The sequence below is a fragment of the Acipenser ruthenus genome, chromosome 12 (genome assembly GCF_902713425.1).
Source record: "Acipenser ruthenus chromosome 12, fAciRut3.2 maternal haplotype, whole genome shotgun sequence".
NCBI classification, from domain to species: Eukaryota; Metazoa; Chordata; class Actinopteri; order Acipenseriformes; family Acipenseridae; genus Acipenser; species Acipenser ruthenus.
Genome location: NC_081200.1, coordinates 21,302,417 through 21,324,300, shown reverse-complemented (window position 1 = coordinate 21,324,300; position 21,884 = coordinate 21,302,417). Strand labels below are relative to the sequence as shown.

The 21,884-nt window shown below is 42.9% G+C and overlaps 1 protein-coding gene across 5 annotated transcripts in view; it reads right to left on the bottom strand.

Moving 5' to 3' along the window:
- Positions 1-21,884, bottom strand: part of LOC117417086 (roquin-1-like) — a 130,111-nt gene that overhangs the window by 33,525 nt on the left and 74,702 nt on the right. For 3 of the 5 annotated variants that reach the window (XM_059034680.1, XM_034028826.3, XM_034028827.3), the window contains exons 10-11: positions 20,524-20,805; positions 18,560-18,774 (exon numbers count right to left, since the gene is read on the bottom strand). In XM_059034680.1, the coding sequence (XP_058890663.1) occupies positions 18,560-18,774; positions 20,524-20,805 (497 nt within the window). The remainder of the gene's footprint in view (positions 1-18,559; positions 18,775-20,523; positions 20,806-21,884) is intronic. The other 2 variants (XM_059034681.1, XM_059034682.1) reach the window with 2 other exon arrangements.

Here is a 21,884-nt window from a genome sequence, read left to right as displayed (position 1 = left end):
TTTGTCCCAGCACTAACTACTACAGCCTTTTCTTGCTTTACTGAACCAGTTTAATCCAATATGTTATTTGCTACTAAAGGGTTTTTTTTTTTGTTTGTTTGTTTTTTCACAAACCAGTGGTCAACCTGAAATGCAATAAAAGTTTACATAATAAAATATTAATAGGAATGTACTTTGCTTCAGTGGAAGTAAACAAAGCCAGCACAAGGTTCCTGCGAAGGTGAAACTGCTACGCTTGGCTCCTCTACCCCCACACATCCTTTATTAACACACATACAAATGTTCGGATGTCACACATTAAAACAAACACATTTATTATTATTTATTTATTTAGCAGACGCCTTTATCCAAGGCGACTTACAGAGACTAGGGTGTGTGAACTATGCATCAGCTGCAGAGTCACTTACAACTACGTCTCACCCGAAAGACGGAGCACAAGGTTAAGTGACTTGCTCAGGGTCACACAATGAGTCAGTGCGTCATACAAATTTACTGCATCATACAAATTCCTAGCAGTCAAGTGTTGCTCAATAGTTATTTCAATACAAGGAGGAAGTGGAGACAGTACTGTGCTATTTTATTTAAATCCCCCTTTGTGTACAGCACTATCACTTCTGATATCACCCTCTTCTAATCATCACATTGAAATGTCCCAGACAGAATAATATAATGGGAGTCAATGGGGACATTATTATTATTATTATTATTATTATTATTATTATTATTATTTTCTTTGTAGACACCCTTATACAGGGTGACTTACAATTATTACAAGATATCACATTATTTTTACATACAATTACATAATTTTTTACACATTATTTTCACATACAATTACCTATTTATACAGATGGCAAGTACCTTGCTCAAGGGTACAGCAGCAGCGTCCCCCACCTGGGATTGAACCCACAACCCTCCGGTCAAGAGTCCAGAGCCCTAACCATTACACCACACTGCTGCACATGCTCCTGATAATCACTTCAGTTATCACACTCTGGTTAATATCACATTATCACATTTCCGTCATACAACTGATTTCCACCACACTTATCAAAAGTATATGACACAAAAGATTGTTGCTGTACAGTATTAAAATATACAATTCAATTTTTGTATAAATGTTGTGACCATAGATGTGGGCTGGTCATGAATGGCAAATAAGTGGGTCCTAGCATATTACGGTATACAGGACCGGGGCACTGGAAAGTGTCGGACTGAGCAGGTAAAGACTGCATCTCCCAAGACAGGAGTTGTAGTTAATAGGGCCTACAAAAATGGCAGCCACCAAAGAAACTACAAGGGCCAGGAGTGTGGGGTCCAATGGTTAAAGAAAAGGGCTTGTAACCAGGAGGTCCCTGGTTCAAATCCCACCTCGGCCACTGACTCATTGTGTGACCCTGAGCAAGTCACTTAACCTCCTTGTGCTCCGTCTTTCAGGTGAGACGTAATTGTAAGTGACTCTGCAGCTGATGCATAGTTCACACACCCTCCCTGTAAGTCGCCTTGGATAAAGGCGTCTGGTAAATAAACAAATAATAATAATAATAATAATAATAATAATAATAATAATAATACACACACAGTGCCGTGAAAAAGTATTTGCCCCCTGTCTGATTTTCTGCATTTTTGCACATTTTTCACATTGTATTTGGTCAGATTTTTTTGTGGGTTGTAGTAGTATATAGAGGGAGTCAGAGAGAAAAAATGACAACAAAGTTTGGTGCTTCTTTCATTTGTTTGGTGTGCAAGGTAATCAAACATGCAATCTTCAGGTGTGAAAAAGTTATTGCCCCCCCCCCCCCTAGTTAGCCCAATTAAAGGGATAATTAGGGTCAGCTGTTTGAGTACTTTGGTTAACAACCAGGCCTGATTTGGGCCAGCCCTGCCCAATATAAATCTTTAGCCCTTACCATCAGAGTGAAGTTGTCAGCACCGGCACATCATGCCACGAACAAAAGAAATTCCTGAAGACCGCCGGAAAAAAGTTGTTGATGCCTATCAGTCTGGGAGGGGTTACAAAGCCATTTCTAAGGCTCTGGGGCTCCACCGAACCACAGTCAGAGCCATATTGTCCAAATGGAGAAAGTTTGGGACAGTTGTGAATCTTCCCAGAAGTAGCCGTCCTGCCAAAATCTCCCCAAGAGCAAGGCGTAAAATCGTCCAGGAAGTCACAAAGAACCCTAGAACAACATCCAGGGATCTGCAGGCCTCTCTCGCCTCGGCTAAGGTCAGTGTTCATGACTCCACCATCAGAAAGACACTGGGCAAAAATTGGATTTATGGCAGAGTAGCAAGGCGGAAACCATTGCGCACTAAGAAGAACATGAATGCTCGTCTCAAGTTTGCCAAAAACCACCTGGATGATCCTCAAGAGTTCTAGAACAATGTTCTATGGACAGATGAGTCAAAAGTGGAACTTTTTGGCCGACATGGGCCCCGTTATGTCTGGCGAAAACCAAACACTGCATTCCACAGTAAGAACCTCATACCAACGGTCAAGCATGGTGGTGGTAGTGTCATGGTTTGGGGATGCTATGCTGCATCAGGACCTGGACGTCTTGCCATCATTGAAGGAACCATGAATTCTGCTCTGCATCAGAGAATTCTACAGGAGAATGTCAGGCCATCCGTCCGTGAGCTGAAGCTGAAGCACGGGCATGTTGCGGAATAAAATTAGGATTTCGAGTACATTTTGCGGACCTGTTTAAACATTAAATAAACCTAAATGGACAGTATTTCAAAACACTATAAAGCCTAAAAATAGTGGTACTTGCTTCCTTACTAAAACAGAGTGCTGTCATTTGTTAAAGGCAAGCATGCAGCATCCCCCAGCAGTTGACTTGCCCATACATCGAGACTGCACGTTCTGCATCCACTGAATTGGTTGGAAGTTAAGGCAAAGCTTTGCCAAGTTATACAGATGTGGAAATCGATTAGAAACAGCCCAAAAACTCGGTTACACAAGTGCATCTGGCATCTGGCAATGTATGCAGCACGTTCATTGTCATATTATTTGTCCCATCCAATAATTTATTTTATTAGTACTGAGTCAAAACATAGAGAACGTGGCTATTCAGGTCTAAAATTCCAACTGTAAGCAGCAGGTTGAAGCGAGGTGGCTGTGCTGGATCGTTTAGTACTGATTTGACTTGCAGACAGGAATACTTTTTGTCTGGGCTGACTTTCCAGTTTGGTTTCTGAAAGCTGTTTATTTTACGTTCTGTTCAGCAGCCTCTGTAGTAGCCTTTTGTTTAATGTGTGATTCTGAAGCTAAATAGCGATCGATCGTATTTTCTCCAAAGACATATTAAGATATGCAAAACAATTACCTCAGTGTGCATGTACAGTTTCTTTGGGAAATATCTTGAAACGATTATCAGCCAATATATACTTTGCTTTTTTTGTCGTCCATTTCTAATATTTTACCTCTGTGGCAATGTGCCCCGCCCCTGTGTGCATTTGTGTGTTCTGTGTTTGTATGTTGCGTGCGTGTGTTAATGTTGGTGTATAGAGATTGGTACACGGGATATAAACGGGTCTGTGTTTCACGTGTATTTAGAAAGTGTATATTTGTATTTAGGCACGAGGAGAGCACAAATCACTTCACGTGCTGGTTAAATGTAATATGTGAGCACGGGGTTGCACAGAATTAATTCACGTGCTGGGATTCAAGTGAATAATTAATTAGTAATTGAATCCCAGCACAATAGTATATATAGACGCACATTTCTTGCACTCAGGGTTAGGTGTTCGGTGAGTGGAGAACGAGGGTGGAGAAGGAGAAATTAAATAAGAAAGAACGTAAATATAAAAGTGAATAACTGTCTCACTCACCGTGTTTCGTTTGTCTGTCTGTGCACTGTCTGTTTACTGTGTAGTCCGTTTTTGTTCGTCTGTTTATTTTGGCTACAAGTGCCGTGACCTGTTTTTGTCTGTTCAAACCTTTTATTTTCTGTTCTGTTTATTAAATGCTGAACGCGATCACGCGTTCAGCCTCACCAACCCATCTCTCTGTCGTTTGTGTTCCTGTTTCTGGTCTGACGCCACCCACTCCGGCCGTCTTTGTGACAACCTCCAATGCTGAAAACTAGATTTTAGCAACCTAAATCAAAACAATGGAGCACCAACTTTGTCCCACCCCCTGTACTGCTCAGTACAGATCACATGAAAGCAGTAACGACGGTAAACACTGATAGGCTGATTAAAACTTTGTCATTTGAATAGTAAACAAGAATTTGGAGAATTTATTTGTGTAAATGTTATTTGTGGACGTTTTTTGTTTGTTTGTTTGTTTTTTTGCTTAAGTGCAATGCACACAGGACGGCGAAGGAATAAAAATGGGCTATCTACAGAAGGAAGATACGTAGTTTGCGTCGCTTGCGTTGTGCAGTAGTTCATTTAAACAAGTTTTTTTTTTTTTTTCCCTCTCCGTACTTGTTTGTATGCATTGGCCCCGAAGCGGTGAATTTCGCGGTGAGCCCTCAATTTCACGATTTCCGCGAAATCACGATTAAGATAGACCCCTAATATAATATTCTCTGAATTTAAATAGTGGTGCTTTTGCGTGACGTCAATGTGAACCGACGCTCTTTGCACATTCGACAGTTAGAACGTAGGAATCTAAAAATGGATTGGTGGCTTTTATCTGACACGCTCAAGAGAAAAGAGACAAATGGTCAAAACAGCAGTGAGACATCAGCAAATGAAACTCAGCACAAGAAAAGTAAGCGAAGAGTGCGGAGAAAATACAGCAGTGAATACTTAAAACTGGGATTTACTTCCACTGGAACTGAGAATGAAGCGTTACCAGTATGTGTCGTGTGCTATGATGTTCTGTCGAATGAAAGCTTAAAGCCCACTAATCTTCGCCGTCATCTTGAGACTAAACATGGGGAATATGTGTCCAAGCCAATTGAATTTTTTGAAAACAAGCTCAAAGAAAGTAGCAAGAAAATGATGGAATGCACATCTAAAGGCAGTGATTTTAGGCTCATAGCAAAGACAGGGAAGCCGTACACAATCGGGGAGGAGTTGATACTGCCAGCGGCTAAGGAGATGGTGGGTGTTATGCTGGGAGACGGCGCCTGCTAGCAAATTAGCATGATTTCATTGTCGGATAACACAGTTCAACGCAGAATCGATGAGATGGCCCACTTCAACTGGATGAATCAACGGACATTGCAAACCTTTCAAACCTGCTCACCTATGTAAGGTATGAACACAATGGAGAGATATGTGAGGACTTTCTCTTTTGTAAATCGTTGCCCACACGCTCAACTGCAGAGGCTATTTTTGATATGTTGAACAGTTTCATTATTGAAAATGGGACTGATTGGTCAAAATGTGTAGGACTTAGCACAGATGGGGCCTGTGCGATGTTAGGCCAACACAGTGGGGTTGTTACGTGTGTAAGAGCGGTGGCTCCGCGAGCAACATCCATTCACTGCAGCATCCATAGGGAGGCGTTAGCTGCAAAGAAAATGCCTGCTGATCTCAAGACCGTTTTGGAGGAAGCGGTTAAAACAGTTAACTACATCAAGGCCCGTCCACTGAATTCACAAATATTTGCAGCTCTCTGTGATGAGATGGGCAGTGATCACCATCAACTACTTCTGCACACTGAGGTCCGCTGGCTGTCCCGAGGAAAGGCACTTACTCGTCTTTGAGTTGCATGATGAAGTGAGAATTTTTTTACTTGACTCAAAGTTTGAACTTTCACAGCGTTTTGGTGATTTTCAGTGGCTTGCCAAATTGGCATATATGGCAGATATTTTCGATCACTTGAATGGTCTCAATCTGCGCCTTTAGGGAAAATCAATGACAATGACAGGCGAGACAAAATAGAGATGATAATAGAGACAAGCGACTTGAGCAGTCTAATTATGACTCGTTTGCGAATCTGTCAGATTTTTTGCTAACAGCAGAGATGCAGCTTCCAAACAGTGTGAAACATATCATCAGAGAGCACCTCCAAAGTTTGAAAACAAACCTACGCAAGTATTTCCCTGTGCCTGACACAAAATCCAACTGGATACGAAATCCCTTTGCGAGCCTTGATGATGACATCATCGCAAGCCTGACCTCAACAGAGCAAGACAGCCTTGTGGAACTGTCCACTGACAGTGCTTTAAAGCAGGATTTTTCTCGGCAATACCTCACAAACTTTTGGCTTAAAGTAGCTTTGGAATACCCAGCACTGTCCAACAAGGCAGTAACGTTTCTGATGCCTTTTCCCACAACCTACCTTTGCGAAACTGGATTTTTAGCATTTGTCGCATTGAAGACGAAATACCGGAATAAACTTCACATTGAACCCGATCTCCGATTGAGACTGTCATCGCTGGAACCTGACATCGAGCGTTTGACATATGCGAAACATCAGCCTTCTCATTAGGTAAGTGTTATCTTTTTCCCACTGGTAGGCCTACTGCAGGTAAATGTACTGTGACAAGTGCAATATGTTTGTGAGTAAGTATAATAAATGATTAGAAATAGCTACATTTTTAATACCCCTTGATATATAAGTTTGACTCCCATCAGCCATAGGCTATGTTAAAAATGTTTAAAATGGCTTGCTTTCGTAGTGGTCCGCAAAAGCTTTTGATGACGATGTAGTGGTCCGCATGAAGGAAAAGGTTGGGAACCGCTGGAATAGAACATGTATTAAACACTACTGTAACCAATACAATTTCTAGTACACCAGCACTAGACCATAATTCACTACCGCTAATTTAGTTAATTCTCTGTTAGGCCACGTGGATTGTAAAAGTCCTATATTTCCGTCACTAATTCACTGTTTTCAATATTTGATGTGCAGGTGAGATAGCAAAACAAAGAGGGAGCTGTGTATTCAATTTCTTTACTTTTACAGCAAAACTGCATCCAGCAGAACCTGTCATATCCAATCCTGTAAGGGACATTTACATATGCTGCTACCAACTGAATGGTACTGATGGATTTTGAAGCTATTATCATTTAAAAGTATTGAGTCATTTTATACACGTTTCAATATTAACTAAATTGAGTTATTAATCACATTGATAAATTGTGTTACATAATTAATTGATCAAAATGTTTGGATATACTGTTACTTAGTTGATTACTGTTTTGTTCACATTCATCTAATATAACATTAGTTTTGCACCAGGGCCCAGTAAATCCTTGCGCCGCTAGGCTCTCTTGTAGCACTGATGTGCTAAAAGCATTTTTTTTGCAACACAACTGGACAGAGGCTGTGTATTGGTCAAAGTGAGGACATATTAACACGGAATTTGGCAGCTTATGGTCGCAGACAAATGTATTAGCACCCTACACTTGATACAAGAAAACATGTTAAATACAAGCATTTAGTGAACATTAGCCACTTAATATGACAAAGACCAAAATCCACAATGTCTGGTAGTTTAACAATCTTTAAAAAACAAAAGCACTTCAGCAATTTTAAATATTTGTTCATAACATTGGCAAGTATTGGCGCCTTTACATTAAAAGTCTGTACAATTTTAATAGAACTAACTTACAAATAAAATATTTATTTATTGAAAACCATTACATAGTAACTAAGCTACATTATAAAGTCAATAGCTAAAAAAGAGGTGATTATTTACAACATCTGTTGAAGAACATTTTGGCAACACAGCAGATGAGTTGGATTCAACAGTATCAGAGAAATATGTTAGACCAAAATCCATAAATCACAGCAATAATCAAGTACCACAGAACAAATTAAACTGATATGCTTAAAAAAAAGTGGACGTCCAAAGAACATTATGGGTACAGCAGGTAAGAGAATCGTCTGAGCAACGAAAAACTACCAAGGACTTAAAGAAAGATTTGGAAGCATCAGGCATATATGTGCACGAAAGAACTGTACAGAGGCAGCTTTACACAGAAGAGTTGTATGCATGTAGACCTCTCTGCAAACCACTTCTGAAGAAAATTCAGAAAACAGGACGGCCTAAAATTTGCCAAGAAATACGTAGAGGAATCTGAACAGCATTCTTCAACAACATTTTCTGGTCCAGAGACTAAAATATAAATTTTCCCCAAAAATGGACTGAAGTATGATTGGAGAAAAAAACGGAAAGCCTTCAATCAAGAAAACCTTGTACCTACATTTAAACAAGGAGGTTTGATCATGATATATGAGGGCGTTTTAACAGTTCAGGGACTGGGGATATTCATGTGATTGAAGATTGAATGAATGCAGCCATGTATCAAAACATTCTACAAAAGTACAATGATACCATCTGCTCATAGGCCGATTGGCAGACCATTTATCTTCCAACACGACATCGACCCAAAGCATACAGCTAAATCAACTCTGGAATTGCCTTCGTAATCATCAGCTCTCAATCCAATAGAAATGTTTGGCCTGATCTGAAAAAAGCTTTGTATCCAAGCTGAAAAAAAGCTGTGTATCCAAGCTGTCTGAGCTGAAGGAAATATTCAAGACAGAATGGTCCCAGATGCCAATATCTTTGTCATGAACAAATACTTTCAATTAAATAAGTGTTTTTTGTTTTTTTTTATAAATTATATTTGTTACATTACTAGTGCATAAATTGTGCAGTTTGCTTTTTGTTTTATTAAAAAGTAGTTACTAAATGCTTGTCTTTACTCTGTTACCTTGAATTATGCTATAATAAGCATAGGGTGAAAATACTTGTGTCTGTGACTGTACAGTATATGCAAATTATGTGTTGTTAAACACTTAGTATTTCTGGCCTAGTGAGAACATGTGAAAAACTGCTTGTCTGAACATCTCTATCTGCATCTTAAGAAACGTTCAAGTCAATAACTATTCGTTCTACATGTGGCTGGAAGTGACAGAAGAGCAATGGGGGTAGACGTCAAGTGCAGAGAAAGACAATGAACATCTTTGAAAAATCGTTAGGTTATTATCATAACCCGGGTTCCCTGAAATAGAAATGTAACCATTACCGAATGAGTGTTTCCCTGTAAAGATCCCGAACCTGAATAATATACCAAAGATGCGCACAAGCGCACGTGGCGCAGTCATGCTCACCCCTGAGAGCATAAGAGCACTGCCGACCCAGGTATTAGTAATCATTTTTCCTTCAAACATGCTGCAATCATGGACGCAGTGACCTTGAAGGTTAATGATTACATTTCTATTTCAGGGAACCATGGTTATGATTATAACCCTAACGTTCCCTATCAAGTATGAAATGTAACCATTACCGAATGGGTGACTGTACCAAAGCCGTCACAAGACAATATTGCAGAACGACCAGACTGCTACAAGGCTAAGCCAAGGCTCCTTGTGCGTTACCATTCGGAACCCCAGTAACAAGTAGCTAGGGCTAAAAATCGAGGGAGAAAACTCACCTCTATGTTATGTTTTAAGGGTTGACCCTGAAGCCGCCCTGAACATGCTTGTTCCAAAACCAGGGTTTTGGGGATCCATGGTCCCTGGTGGAATGGGCAGTGAGATTATCTGGAGGGGGTAAGTTGGCTCACTCATAGGCAGTCCTGTCTGTTATCCATTTTAATAGCCTCTGTTTAGACAGGGCTTTCCCATGGGACTTAGCCCCATAACAGACAAAAAACAATTTGGACTGCCTCCAGCTTTGTGTCCTGTCTGCATAATAAGCTAGTGCCCACACAGGGCTGAGCGTATGGAGCTATTGCTCCCTGTCAGACTGGAAAGGAGGTGGATGGAAAGCCTCCAATTCCACAGACTGGTTGATGTGGAATGCCAAGATAGTTCTAGGCAAAAGAGCAGGATTGGTACTAAGCGTAACCTGGCTTCTGACAAAATTAAGCAGACTTTTACAATTGAAAATGCTTGCATCTCACTCGCTTAGTGGAGGTGATTGCAAGCAAGAAAGCCACTTTAAGTGACAAAAATCTCAGCTCAGCTGAATGTAAGGGCTCAAACGGAGGCTTCATGAGTGCCTCTAGCACTACGTTAAGCCTCCAGCGAGGAAAAATATCCTTCAGAGCTCCTTTCAAAAATTGCCCCATCTGGAAGTGAGCTCCTGGGGAGACCAAGTCAATTTTGACATGGCAAGCTGAAATGGCTCCCAGACAGGCCTTTAACATGGACAGGTATTTCCCCTTGTCAAATGGTCCTGCAAAAATGACAGAATTACGGCCATGGGACAAGTCGTGGGGTCAAACCCACAAGGCAGACATCACGTCTGAAAGATGCCCCACTTGTACCAGTACTGGGAACATGTGGATGCTGCTCTGGCATTTTGCAGGGTGTCAATGACCCTACTGGACATACCCAGACGGCTTAAATGCAGCCGTTCAGGGGCCAGACCCAGAGCTGTAGTCTCGATGAGTCAGGATGCCATAAGGTCCCCCGTGCCTGACTGAGCAGATCGCGTCAACTGGGCAGGCTCCAAGGCTGGCGCTCAGAAGCTGCATCAGAGCTGAAAACCAAAAAGTCTCCTGGGCCAGTAAAGGGCTACTAATAGCACCCTGGTCCGGTCCTGCCTGATTTTTTCTACACACAGCGGGAGCATGGCGAGCGATAGGAAGGCATATAACAGTTGCCTCGGCCACTGGTGTGCCAAGGCATCTATCGCCAGAGGGTCCCCGTCTCCTGTTATGGCGAGCCAAAGGGGGCAGTGGGTCGATTCCTAGGAGGCAAAGAGATATATCTCTGCTCTCCCGAACCTGTCCCAAAATGAGGCGCTAGGAACTCTCCTGGAAAGGAGGTCCGCCGCCCAGTTTACCACCCCAGGCAGGCGTACTGCCCGCAGTGAGAGGTGTTTGTGTGCCCAGAGCAACAGCTTGCAGGCAACACAATAGAGACTGGGAGGCCTGAGGCCACCCTGGTAATTTAAGCCACCACGGTAGTGCTGTCTGTCTACACAAGCACGTGTCTCCCTTGAACCTCCTCTAAAAATGCAGGGCCAGACAAACTGCTTGCAGTTCCAAAAGATTTATATGGTGACCCTGTCACAGGGGGGGTTCCATAGCCCCTGTGCACCCCTGCCGTTCCACATAGCTCCCCAGCCATGGCTGGACGTGTCCATGGTGATGACCTCTCTTCTGGTGAAGCTGCCCAGTGTTACGCCTAGACGTAGATGGGCAGGCTGTGTCCACCAAGAAAGCGTCATTAGATAGTGGCGAGACACTGTCACTAGGAGGCCCGGGTTCAACACGGTCTGAAAAATCCTGTTGTTGAACCAGGATTGGAGAGGGCACATCTGCAGGTGACCCAAAGGAAAGGTCTGGGAAGCTGCTGCCACCAAGCCCAGAAGTCTCTGGAACGTCACTACTGTAAGTCCTGTATTGAGCTGAAAAAGCTTCAAACAGGCGGCTATTGTCTGCACTCTGTTGTCCGATAGAGTGGACAGCATGGACCTGGAGTTCAATTGCACTTCTAGACAGGAGGCTATCTGCATTGGTGTGAGCTGGCTCTTTGCATGATTCAGTCAGGCCAAACCAATGAAGGTGATGAGTTCCATGTGGACCTCTGCCTGTGCTGAAGACTGGGCACAAATGAGCCAGTTGTCCAAGTAATTGAACACTCTGAGCCCTCCGAGTCTCAATGGGGCCAGGATAGCTTCCATGCACTTTGAAAAGACATGGGGAGCTAGAGAGAGATCAAATGGTAGTACACGGAACCGCAGGTACTTCCTGTGCCCTGGTTTTATGGGGATGTGGAAATATGCGTCCCTTAAGTCCACCGTGGTGAACCAGTCACCTGGCCTGATTGACTGCAACAGCTGTCGCATTGGTCAACACTTTGAACCTCCGTCGACTCAGATACAGGTTGACCTGTTTGAGGTCCAGGAATGGTCTGAGGCCACCACCCCGCTTGGGCACCAGGAAGTACCTGGAGTAGAATCCCTCCATCAATGTGCAAATGTAATGTGCAAATAGCTTGCTTTTGTAGCAGAGCTGTCAACTCCAGAGACACTACTGCAGCATCTCGTGGATCTAGTGTGACTAAAGTTGTAGTCACTCCCGGAAAGGGAGGGGACCATGCATGAATTGGAGAGAACTGCCAGTCTGTACAGTAAAAAGCACCCAGATGTCCGTGGTGCACTGAGGCCAATACTCCAGGTGGTTCCCAGAAAAAGCTGCTGCTGGGCTTGTGGCTTAGCCTGAGTCTGATTTTTGCATCTGCGGCTGACGGTGGAACTTGTTAAAGCTGCCATGGTGCGCAGCCGCGGGCCGGTTATGAAAATCACCTCTGGCTATGCCGTTCTCTGAGGCTGCTGGGGCCTTAAGCCCGGAACACACCTGTGCTGCGCTGCGCTGCGCTGCGCTGCGCTTCTATTTTGATGCGCGGTAAGTCTGGGACACATGAGCACGTCACTTCTATTTTGACTTGCGGTAGACAGTACCACACCAACGCGTCTACACCCAAACGTCAATTTCCTTTCCCGGGGAAAAAAAAACAAGCAACCATTTAGAGCGAAAAACAAGTATCCAATTGAAAAATAAAATAATTAAAATAATTAAAATAAATATGTTTGTGTTTCGGGAAGACTCCCTAGAAACCTCAAGAGAAGAGAAGGAGGAGGAGGAAGAAGAGGAGATTATTTTATTATAAAGCAGCGTACCTAAAAAAAAAAAAAAAGAGGAGATGGTGGGTCCACAAAATGCTGAAGAGGAGAAAAAAAAAAAGTAATTTAGCATTCTAAAATAAAGAACCTTTATCTTTAGTCATCATTTCTACCGTGTGTGTTTAAACATGAATAGATGTTACATTATAGGTTTATGCGTGTGCATGCTTGTATTTTGGGTATGTATGCGTGTGCTTTCTACAGTATGTACCTTTAGTTAAGCAATCAATACTAGTACAGTATTGCTAGACCACAGTTTCACTGCAACTGAAATGTAATTAATTAATTAATTAATTAATTAAATAAATAAATAAATAAATAAATAAATAAATAAATAAATAAATAATCTTACCGGACATCTTGTACCTCCTATATAGTGATATTTGTGTGAAATGTGAATATCGTTTTGTGAATCAATTTTAGAAAGCTACTATATTTCCTATACTTCTTAGATAGTTTTATGTGTAAACTTAACAGCACATTTTCCCGATATGTAAAACTGATATATTACGGGTACTAGCTCTTTGCGTTCCTATGTCGGACCAGGTCTAACATTACAATTTTTCCTTTCTGTTCCGACATCGTCAAAGACATCACGCACAGATCTCTTGTCATTTTTTCTCCAGAAAAAGTTGAGAAAACCTAGGAGGATAGGAGTTGAGAGAAGTTGAAAAAAATAAAAAAAAATAAATAAAGGGGGCGGATCTGAGCAATACACAACAAGGGGTGGGGCGGGGCTGGAGATGTAGTACTGAGTGTCCTGTTGATATGCAGTGCCTTTTAAACCTGTTTTACTTTGAATAAAATTACTTACTGTGCATGTAAAATAAACAGCATGTGTGAAAATAAATTGGACCTGACGCGCCTGAGACGCGCTGAATAAGTGGACCGCTAAGGGTTAGTCTACGCTCTGTGCCAGAAATGGTGAGATAGGAAAATGGGTTACACATCATAATTGATTTTAATTTCTAACCAGGATGTATTGAAACTGTATATGACTTATTATGTAATAAAGTGAACTAAAGGTTGTAGAGGCTACTGATGTACGATAGTGTACCCCTTGCTTATACCAGTTGGGAAAGGAAATCAAAAGAGGCCAGGTTAAACTTTTGAATACAAAACACAGGGTTTATTTATTACCGAGAAATTGTATAACAAGACATCATTTTTTTTTTTTTATGAATGAATAGCTCTACTATAAAGCTGGTCTTGTAGGCAGGTCAGTAGAACACACTGTGCGACTAAATAAATAAAATCAACAAACTTAACCCTTTGCGGTCCGACATCATCAAAAAGACGTCAAGCACAGGTCTCTAGTCGTTTTTTTCTCCGGAAAACGCCAAGAAAACCTTTCAATGGCCAAGTGAAACCGATAGGAGCCGAAAAAAAAGGGGCGGATCTGAGCAACACACATAGACCACAGAGATAACATGGACATAAACAAACAAGATAGCTGCTTTCGCATCCAGCGCTCAAAGAATATCACAGATATTTGCAAAGCTTTTTGAGATGTTACAGTAATAAAATACTGACTTGGATCACATTATTGAGGAGTTTGGTGATAAAACAAGTGATCAGGAGATGATTTATCAGTATGCATGACTATGAAGAGATATGTGAAAAATACAGCGAACAAGGGGTGGGGCGGCACTGGAGATGCAGTACTGAGTGTCCTGTTGATATGCAGTGCCTTTTAAACCTGTTTTATTTTGAATAAAATTACTTTTAAGCAGCGCATGTAAAATAAACAGCTTGTGTGAAAATAAATTGGACCCGACGCACCTGAGAGGCACTGAATAAATGGACCACTAAGGGTTAAGTGAAATTTACAAAACAAAACAAACAATAATAATTATAAAACAATCCAATACAATAACTTAAGTGATCAAAAATAAATCAAACATTTGTGTGACAAAAATAGTGGCAACCGCCTTCTTGTTTCAAAGATATACTGTATTTAAACGTCAGACCCTAAAGGATCATCAGGTCACGACATAAAAGCAAGTGTTTGATACGTCTGAACTTTACCAAACCCAGCAGAATGAAAACCTTGTTACAGCAGAGAGCATGTCCAGATCACCTGTAGCAGGTTTAAATAAAGCTTCCTGCACCTTGATTTCCTCAATTTTTCGACTGTCTAGTGACGTCACGCAGATGTTGGCTGCTATTGGTCGAGAGCACACGCGTCAGTGAAGCGGCGCTTCTAAAATTGCTCTGGGAGAAATCTGGACGCGTCGCTCCTGGACGCGAAGCCCGTCTGACAGGTTTCATTGAAACCCATTATATCAACAAGTGACGCGACGCAAGGCGAAGTTACACGCTGCTGTGTCCCGCCAGTTTGCAGCTGGATTGTGCACCTGGGGTGGCAGCTTGGGAAGCGGACACACCAGTTCCTTTGTGGACTCCCATGCACAGTGAGAGCACTGCAGCATCTCATCCATTGCAGGACCAAAGGTATGCCCTGGTGTAATGGGGGCATCTAACAGCTGTGTTTTATCCCCATCAGACACTCGTGCCTGGGAAACCCAAAACTGTCTTCTTGCAGCTACCAAAGCAGCAAGAATCCTGCCCACAGCCTGTCCGTTCAGTTTGGAGATACGGAGCAGGTTTTTATTCACCAAGCGTAGCTCCTCTAGCTGCTGTGGTAAGGGTCTATGACTCTCAGAGAGAGCCTTCAATAAACAGGTCTGGTAGGCTATTAATATACTATTATAGTTACCCAGTCATGCAGTGAACGCACTGGCTGAGTAAGCCCGCTTCAGAATGTTTTCTGAGACCCGACACTGTTTGTTAAGGCAGGTAGCATCCTTGGTCAAGAGTGCTAGTTTAGGCGCCTGCACCAGCGAGGCAATTGCAGTGTCTACAGGAGGAAAGTGAGCCAACTCCAGTTTTTTTTGCGTCATTCAGGCTGTATAATGACCCCATCTACGGGGAAACAGCCGGAGCTGTAACAGTATGATCCCATGACAACTGGACTTCAAAAAGAACACGGTGGGGGGGACACGGTACACGTATCATCATCAAAGATGGACTGTTTCCTTGTCCCATCCGCAGGCCAGGGCACTTGAAATTTTGCAGTGGCCCTCTTAATTAATGACAACAGCTGTGCTGACAGGGATACATTACCTGGTAGTGGGCTGTCAGAGTCTACCTCCTCAAAAGGGAACTCTAGGCCGCCAGCCTCATCAGAGCCGGCGATGTACAGCGTACTCTCGTGGTGCTAGTCTGTACTTAAAGCCCTGTGTTGATCCAAGGGAACTGGGTGGATAGGCGGTGCAGTGCGTTCACACAGCAGCTCAGCAAGCACTGTGCCCTGATGGGAAACAGCTGCCCAGAGTTTCTCCATTTGTACAGAGTCAGCCAATTCTTAGAACGGTGACTCCTCCACTTCCTCTTTTTAGGAGGAGGAGGAGGGGGAGGCTGTAAGGAAATTTGATAGTCCATATTAATTGCAGTCATTGTCTGTGGCACAGATTCCAATCGCTGTGACCCAGAGCATTTGTCTCTGCTTTCTTCAAATAGTTCTATTCTTGTATTACACCAATAAACATATTTTTGGCTTCACTAATATTGCTTTTCAGGTTTCATCAATTTTTCCTTACAGTGCAGAGAAGGGAGAAGGAGAAGGGGAGGCAGCGGAAGACCGTAAGGACGACTTCTTACGTGGGCTCTTGCCTCAGGCAGTTTTCCTACTATACCTTGGCACAGAGCCATTTGCAGCTAATGGAGCCACGTCTTTAGCAGGCGATGGGGGAGAGCCCTGCCCATGTGGAATGGAGATTTCTTCAGAGCGGAGAGACACAAGCTTTTCTAGCATGTGCTTAGAAGAACTTGCACAAAAGCTGCAAGAAGCTGCAGTCAGCGCTTGTCTTGCATGCTCTAGCCCTAGGCAGGAAGAGCACCTACTGTGCTTATCCTCCACTGGGAGACTGACCTTGCATATATCACAGGAAACCGGCATGATGCAACAGCAACGCAGTGAAAACTTGTTGCCTCAGGTCAACCAAAGCACCGCTGCACAGTAATGTACCAGTATAGTACTTCCTCAGGCTGTTCAGTAGCAACACTGCTGTACAGAAGGTAACACAGTTGACGCAGTATACAGTACTGTAAAACTGCACAGTAAAGTGAAACAGTAAAAACTGAACAGCCTCTGTGCTACGGTACCCTGGGTACGGTACACGTGCGGGGACTTGCACCGGGTCGGCATGGTACCTTTGGCACGGCGCCCTTTAGTACGGTACACGTGCGATGCCTTGCACCGGGTCGGTACAGTACCCTCGGCCTGTGTTACCACAAGCAGCAGTATACAGGGTGTATAGCTTCTGGCAAACCCACAGTTGGAACGCATGCAAACTGAGGGAAGCCTGCTGTTAGCCTAAACAGCCTTTGTAATGATACTGCAAGCAGCCACCAAGATGGCAATGACATACTGTGGCAGACTGAAAAAATCTACCTAAAGCTCATATCAATACAGCTACTGAGCCCAGCAGCTGTAACGTGTTATTTTTTGCTTATTTATTTTAGTTCCTCTAGCTCCTCAGGTGTTCCCGAGACAGTGAGGGACATGGAGTCATCTTGCACCCACTCTTGTGCTGCAAAAGTCGTTGTGAGAGGCGGTACTGGGAGCAGGTTCTGCAAAGCAATTGTGCCTGCGGTTGACTGAACGCCTGGTTAGCACTGCACAAGCCTCACAAAAGGAGTGATCCTGGAATGCCTGTTGAGCATGCTCAGCCACAAGACACCACACGCATTGATCGTGCTTATCCTCTGAAGTGATGCACTTCTTGCAGGTCATGCAAGAATGGAACCCAGGCATCATTACAGCAAGACTATATATTAATGTGTACAGGTGGTAACACAGCACAGCGTACGGTGCACGGTATACACAGTATGGTACGGTGCGGTACACTACGGTGCAGGACCATCGTACGGTATGCATGCTACGGTGCACAAGGGCACAGGTACAGTACACTATGGTGCAACACAGTGCGGAAGCACTGTACGGTATGCGCTGTACGGTACGGTGCAGTACACTACGGTGCACTGAGGCACGGTACAGTACATGATGCAGTGGGGTACGGTGCACCGGTGAAACTGGCCTAAGCAAACTGCGCGTGACCAAGGCAGCAACACAGGGATGCAATGCAAGAACCTGAGAGCGCCTGCTTACAGCTCTCTCCCGCTGACAAACCGTCACAAAGCGGTGCCAAAGCTGCCAGCTATTGTGCCATGGGCAGAAGAGCAAAGCTCTCTAACTGTTGAGCTATAGCCCGCAAGTTAGTCTGTGCAGCCTGAGGGCTAAAAACAGTGCCCGTCCAGGAGCGATGGCTTGCAAGCGAGTCTGAGCCCAGACTGCTGTGACTGCTTGAGCAGTGAGCTGCGTGCACAGCACCTGGAATAGAACAGGGAGAAACACAAATAACAGTTTCAACCACAAAAAATATTTAAAACATAGTTTAAATTCACAATTAGTCTTGTAAAAAAATAATAAAGACTAATAAAATTCCAGCTGGAGTTAAGGTAGAAAAAGGAGAATAAATAATATTAATAATAAATACTGTGTCACTGATCTACTGTCGGCAAACCTGCTGCTGCCGCTGGCCAGAAGGCCGAAAAAAAACAAAAAAACAATAGACGTTCACGGTAGAACACAAATAAATTATTTAAACAATATTTTGCTTCAGAGGTTTATCCCAAGGGGAATAAACAAGCAGAAATAAATTAAGACAAGCTTATCTGAATGCTTCTGGTTGAAGGTTGGCAATTTTCATTCTCTAACTGCTTAGTCACTCTCTGGTAGCTGAAAAGGCTAAATAGAAGAGTGCCGTCCTGCACACAGTTCTGTCTCCTGTGGGGGCGGGGACAGGCGTGCTGACGTCGCGGGCATAAGACGCAGCTTTGGTAGAAGTTTTCAGTTGAATCGGGCATAACAAGTCAACCAATTGTGTAATAGAATACATTTTGTACTTGAAAAGGGAACCTCTCGTTTTGTTTGCTCTCACCTGCTGGGTACGGAGGGTGCTCATACGGGGCTGCAGAAGCAGGTGGCCTCGGATCCTGGTAGTACATATCACTCGGTTGCTGTGTGTACATCTGGGATCCCCTGGACACCATCTGGAGCTGCTTGGAGGGGTGTTCTGTGGGCATTCTGGGGTGAGGCATAGGGTGGGCATTAATAGGCATCACTGGCATGGAGCCCTTAGAGACAGAATCAAGCCTGCAAGACAACATTTATATATGTCAGGAACTTTAAAAGGAATACATCTGTATGTAGTAATTTGCTCTGGTGTATGCATTTTATAACCACCCTAAGGTCTCTGGCAAGAGAAAACAAAAAGATATATAACAAAAAAGTAGATGAGCTGAGGAGACTGTGCCAGAAAACATCTCTACAATTGGCATGCTCTACCCGGTGTCATGCGGGTCGGCTACATGATTTCATACTACTTCTTGAAGAAGCAGGGTCGACCTGGGTGACAGAAGCAACTACGCAATGTCCCAGACGCAGCTTGTTACATCCAAGACTCTTGGGATTAAATTCCCTGCTGCAATCTGGCTCATGATGTGTCTCAAGTCAACAATTTTTTTTTATTTATTTTATTTTTTTCTTAGCTGACGCCCTTATCCAGGGCGACTTACAATTGTTACAAGATATCACATTATTTTTACATACAATTGCCCATTTATACAGTTGTGTTTTTACTGAAGCAATCTAGGTAAAGTACCTTGCTCAAGGGTACAGCAGCAGTGTCCCCATCGGGGATTGAACCCACGGCCCTCCGGTCAAGAGTCCAGAGCCCTAACCACTACTCCACACTGCACACAAATTATGACTTAACAGAAATGTTCTTTGCAGAAGCGAAACCTTCCCACATGCGTGGCTGTTTGTTACTTCTTCCGCTTACCAACGGCCATTATGCAATATGTCTCACTCAACCCAGGTCAAAGCACGTCGACCTGGGTACGCGGTTTCGCACTATGCGGGATTGTGACGTGGGTAGCCAGAACCCAGGTAGGAGCGCCAGTGTGAAAGGGGCTATAGGTCACGTAGTTGAGGCAGAAACACATGGGTCCTCTTAGACCCCACTTGACAAAGTTCTGAGATCAATCAGCTATTACGAACCAGACAAGCTTAGATAGGGCAAATGGCCTCCTCTCATTCGTATATTTTCTTATGTTCAAGTTTCATGTGTCAGAGTGCGAGAGACAGGAAGTAAATAAAGTCCTTGATATACATATGCCGTAAATTACTCAGCTGTTGATCTATTGGAAGCTGATTGCACTTCATTATGTAGAATAGACAGTAAATTAACAGTGGAAATTTCATTGGAATATACAATAATCCGTAAACCATGTATATTCTGCATATTCAACTCATTTCAGTACCCTCCATTTATAATTACTATACTTATGTTAAGCTCAAACACTACTCAGAAAAAAAAGGTTATGTAATTTAAGTTATTTTTCAGTGCACCATATATTTAGATTCCAATTACATTAAGACCACTAACCCATGTTGGATATGTAGATTTCTTAATTTAAACATTTAAGGTTTTGCTTTCGTGAAAGACACAGCTAACACCTCCTTCAGTTCCATATAAAAGAACAGTTCACCACAAAGGTTCACCATTTGAAAGGTATTTCTGTGATGTTTTTTGATAAATGGGAAGGAAATGGGAAAGTATTGAAGGATAGGTACGAATAAAATGAAAGAAGGGGAGACAGGGAAAACAAAACAAAGGAACATGCAAGAAAAGCAAAATATTAGCCTGCTACAGACATTGTTCTCACGGACAAAATTGTGTCTTACTTGCTGTCTGTGTGTTTTCACAACACTGAACCAAATTTGATGAATCATTTGAAACCTTTAGGGGAAGGTGCATGGAAACAAGGCCTTCGTAGATGGTAAAAGATGGAAATGCCAACACAGAGTAAGTGATGAAAATAAAGCAGGATGGTCTCTTACAAGTCAGGGGGAGATCCGGGGGCGCTGATACTTAGGTGCTCCATTTTCCCTGGTTTGAGCCCTGTGTCGTAGGAGCAGTCTGTCCCACGGGAGATGAGCTGCGGCATGTGACCCCCCACGCCGGCTGCTACAATCCCGTTGGTCAGGGAGGAGGGTTTCCGCACAGCGCCCTCCAGCCCCCCGTCATCTGACAGCAGACCGGACAACCCCACTTCATTGAGCTGCGTGAGGGACTGGCTCAGGGGTCTTCTGGCTGCCAGGCGCTTGTTCATCTTGCGGTACCTACAGAACCAAGACGCCATTTTAACCTACTGCATTGCGTGTGCGCACAGTATACTGAAATTTGTTCACGTACAGCAAGACAATAACGCAAACATGGGCTGTTATCTTCTTATTGAAGCTAGTTTCTTTTTTTTTATTATAGGGGTCAGTCTGCTAAAGAACAGTAACTGTGGCGTGCTATTTCCTTTTCTTTTCTGGGTGTTAGATTTAGAAACGTGAAAGTCGGTTACATTTTGGAATCAGCTTTATTATTATTATTATTATTATTATTATTATTAATAATAATAATAATAATAATTTTGTTTAATATAAAAATTACAAACAAAGGGAGGCCATTCGGCCCACCTAAACTCATCCAGATCAAAGCAGATTAATTGATCCCAGATCTTTGTCAAGCTGGGTCTTAAAGGATCCAAGTGATTCTGCCTCAGCAGGAGTAGGTAGCCCATTCCATACCCTCACCACACTGTATGATGTGTCTCCTTCCCTCTGTACTGTCTATCTCTTGCATCAGTGCAAACTGTTCACCCCTTTTAAAATTTTTTTTTTTAAAAGCATCCTTTACTTTAGGAAAGAAATAAAAAAAGATAGATACGTATCTCTACTTGTGTCTGTGGTTGTGCATACAAGTACAATTTCTTATTTAAATGTGACCTCCTAATTATTTTGCTGCTTTGCAGATGTAGAGCCAATATTATTGCTTCATATCCTGACATGTGGGCAACTATTCTATCAATGATCTGTATGATGCCAAAAATTGACCTTCTGTCACTATGTTACTGTCACTTGATTACAACGAGAAGAAAGTTGGATGTAAATGCAATATGACTGAGCAGTTCAGGAAATTTGCAAGTGGGGTAAGTACTTGTAGTCGGGTTTACAAATGTACAAATCTGCCATTCTATACTAAGATTAGCAGGGCACAAAAGGATGTGTAATGTTACAAATTAAAGAAAAAATGGTGAAGATAATTTCAGGGTGTAGTGGATCTTTTGAACTCTGAAGTCAAAGCACAAATGTCTGCAATACCATGTTTAAACACAGTATTACACAAAATGGGTTGTACAGAAGTCCAACAT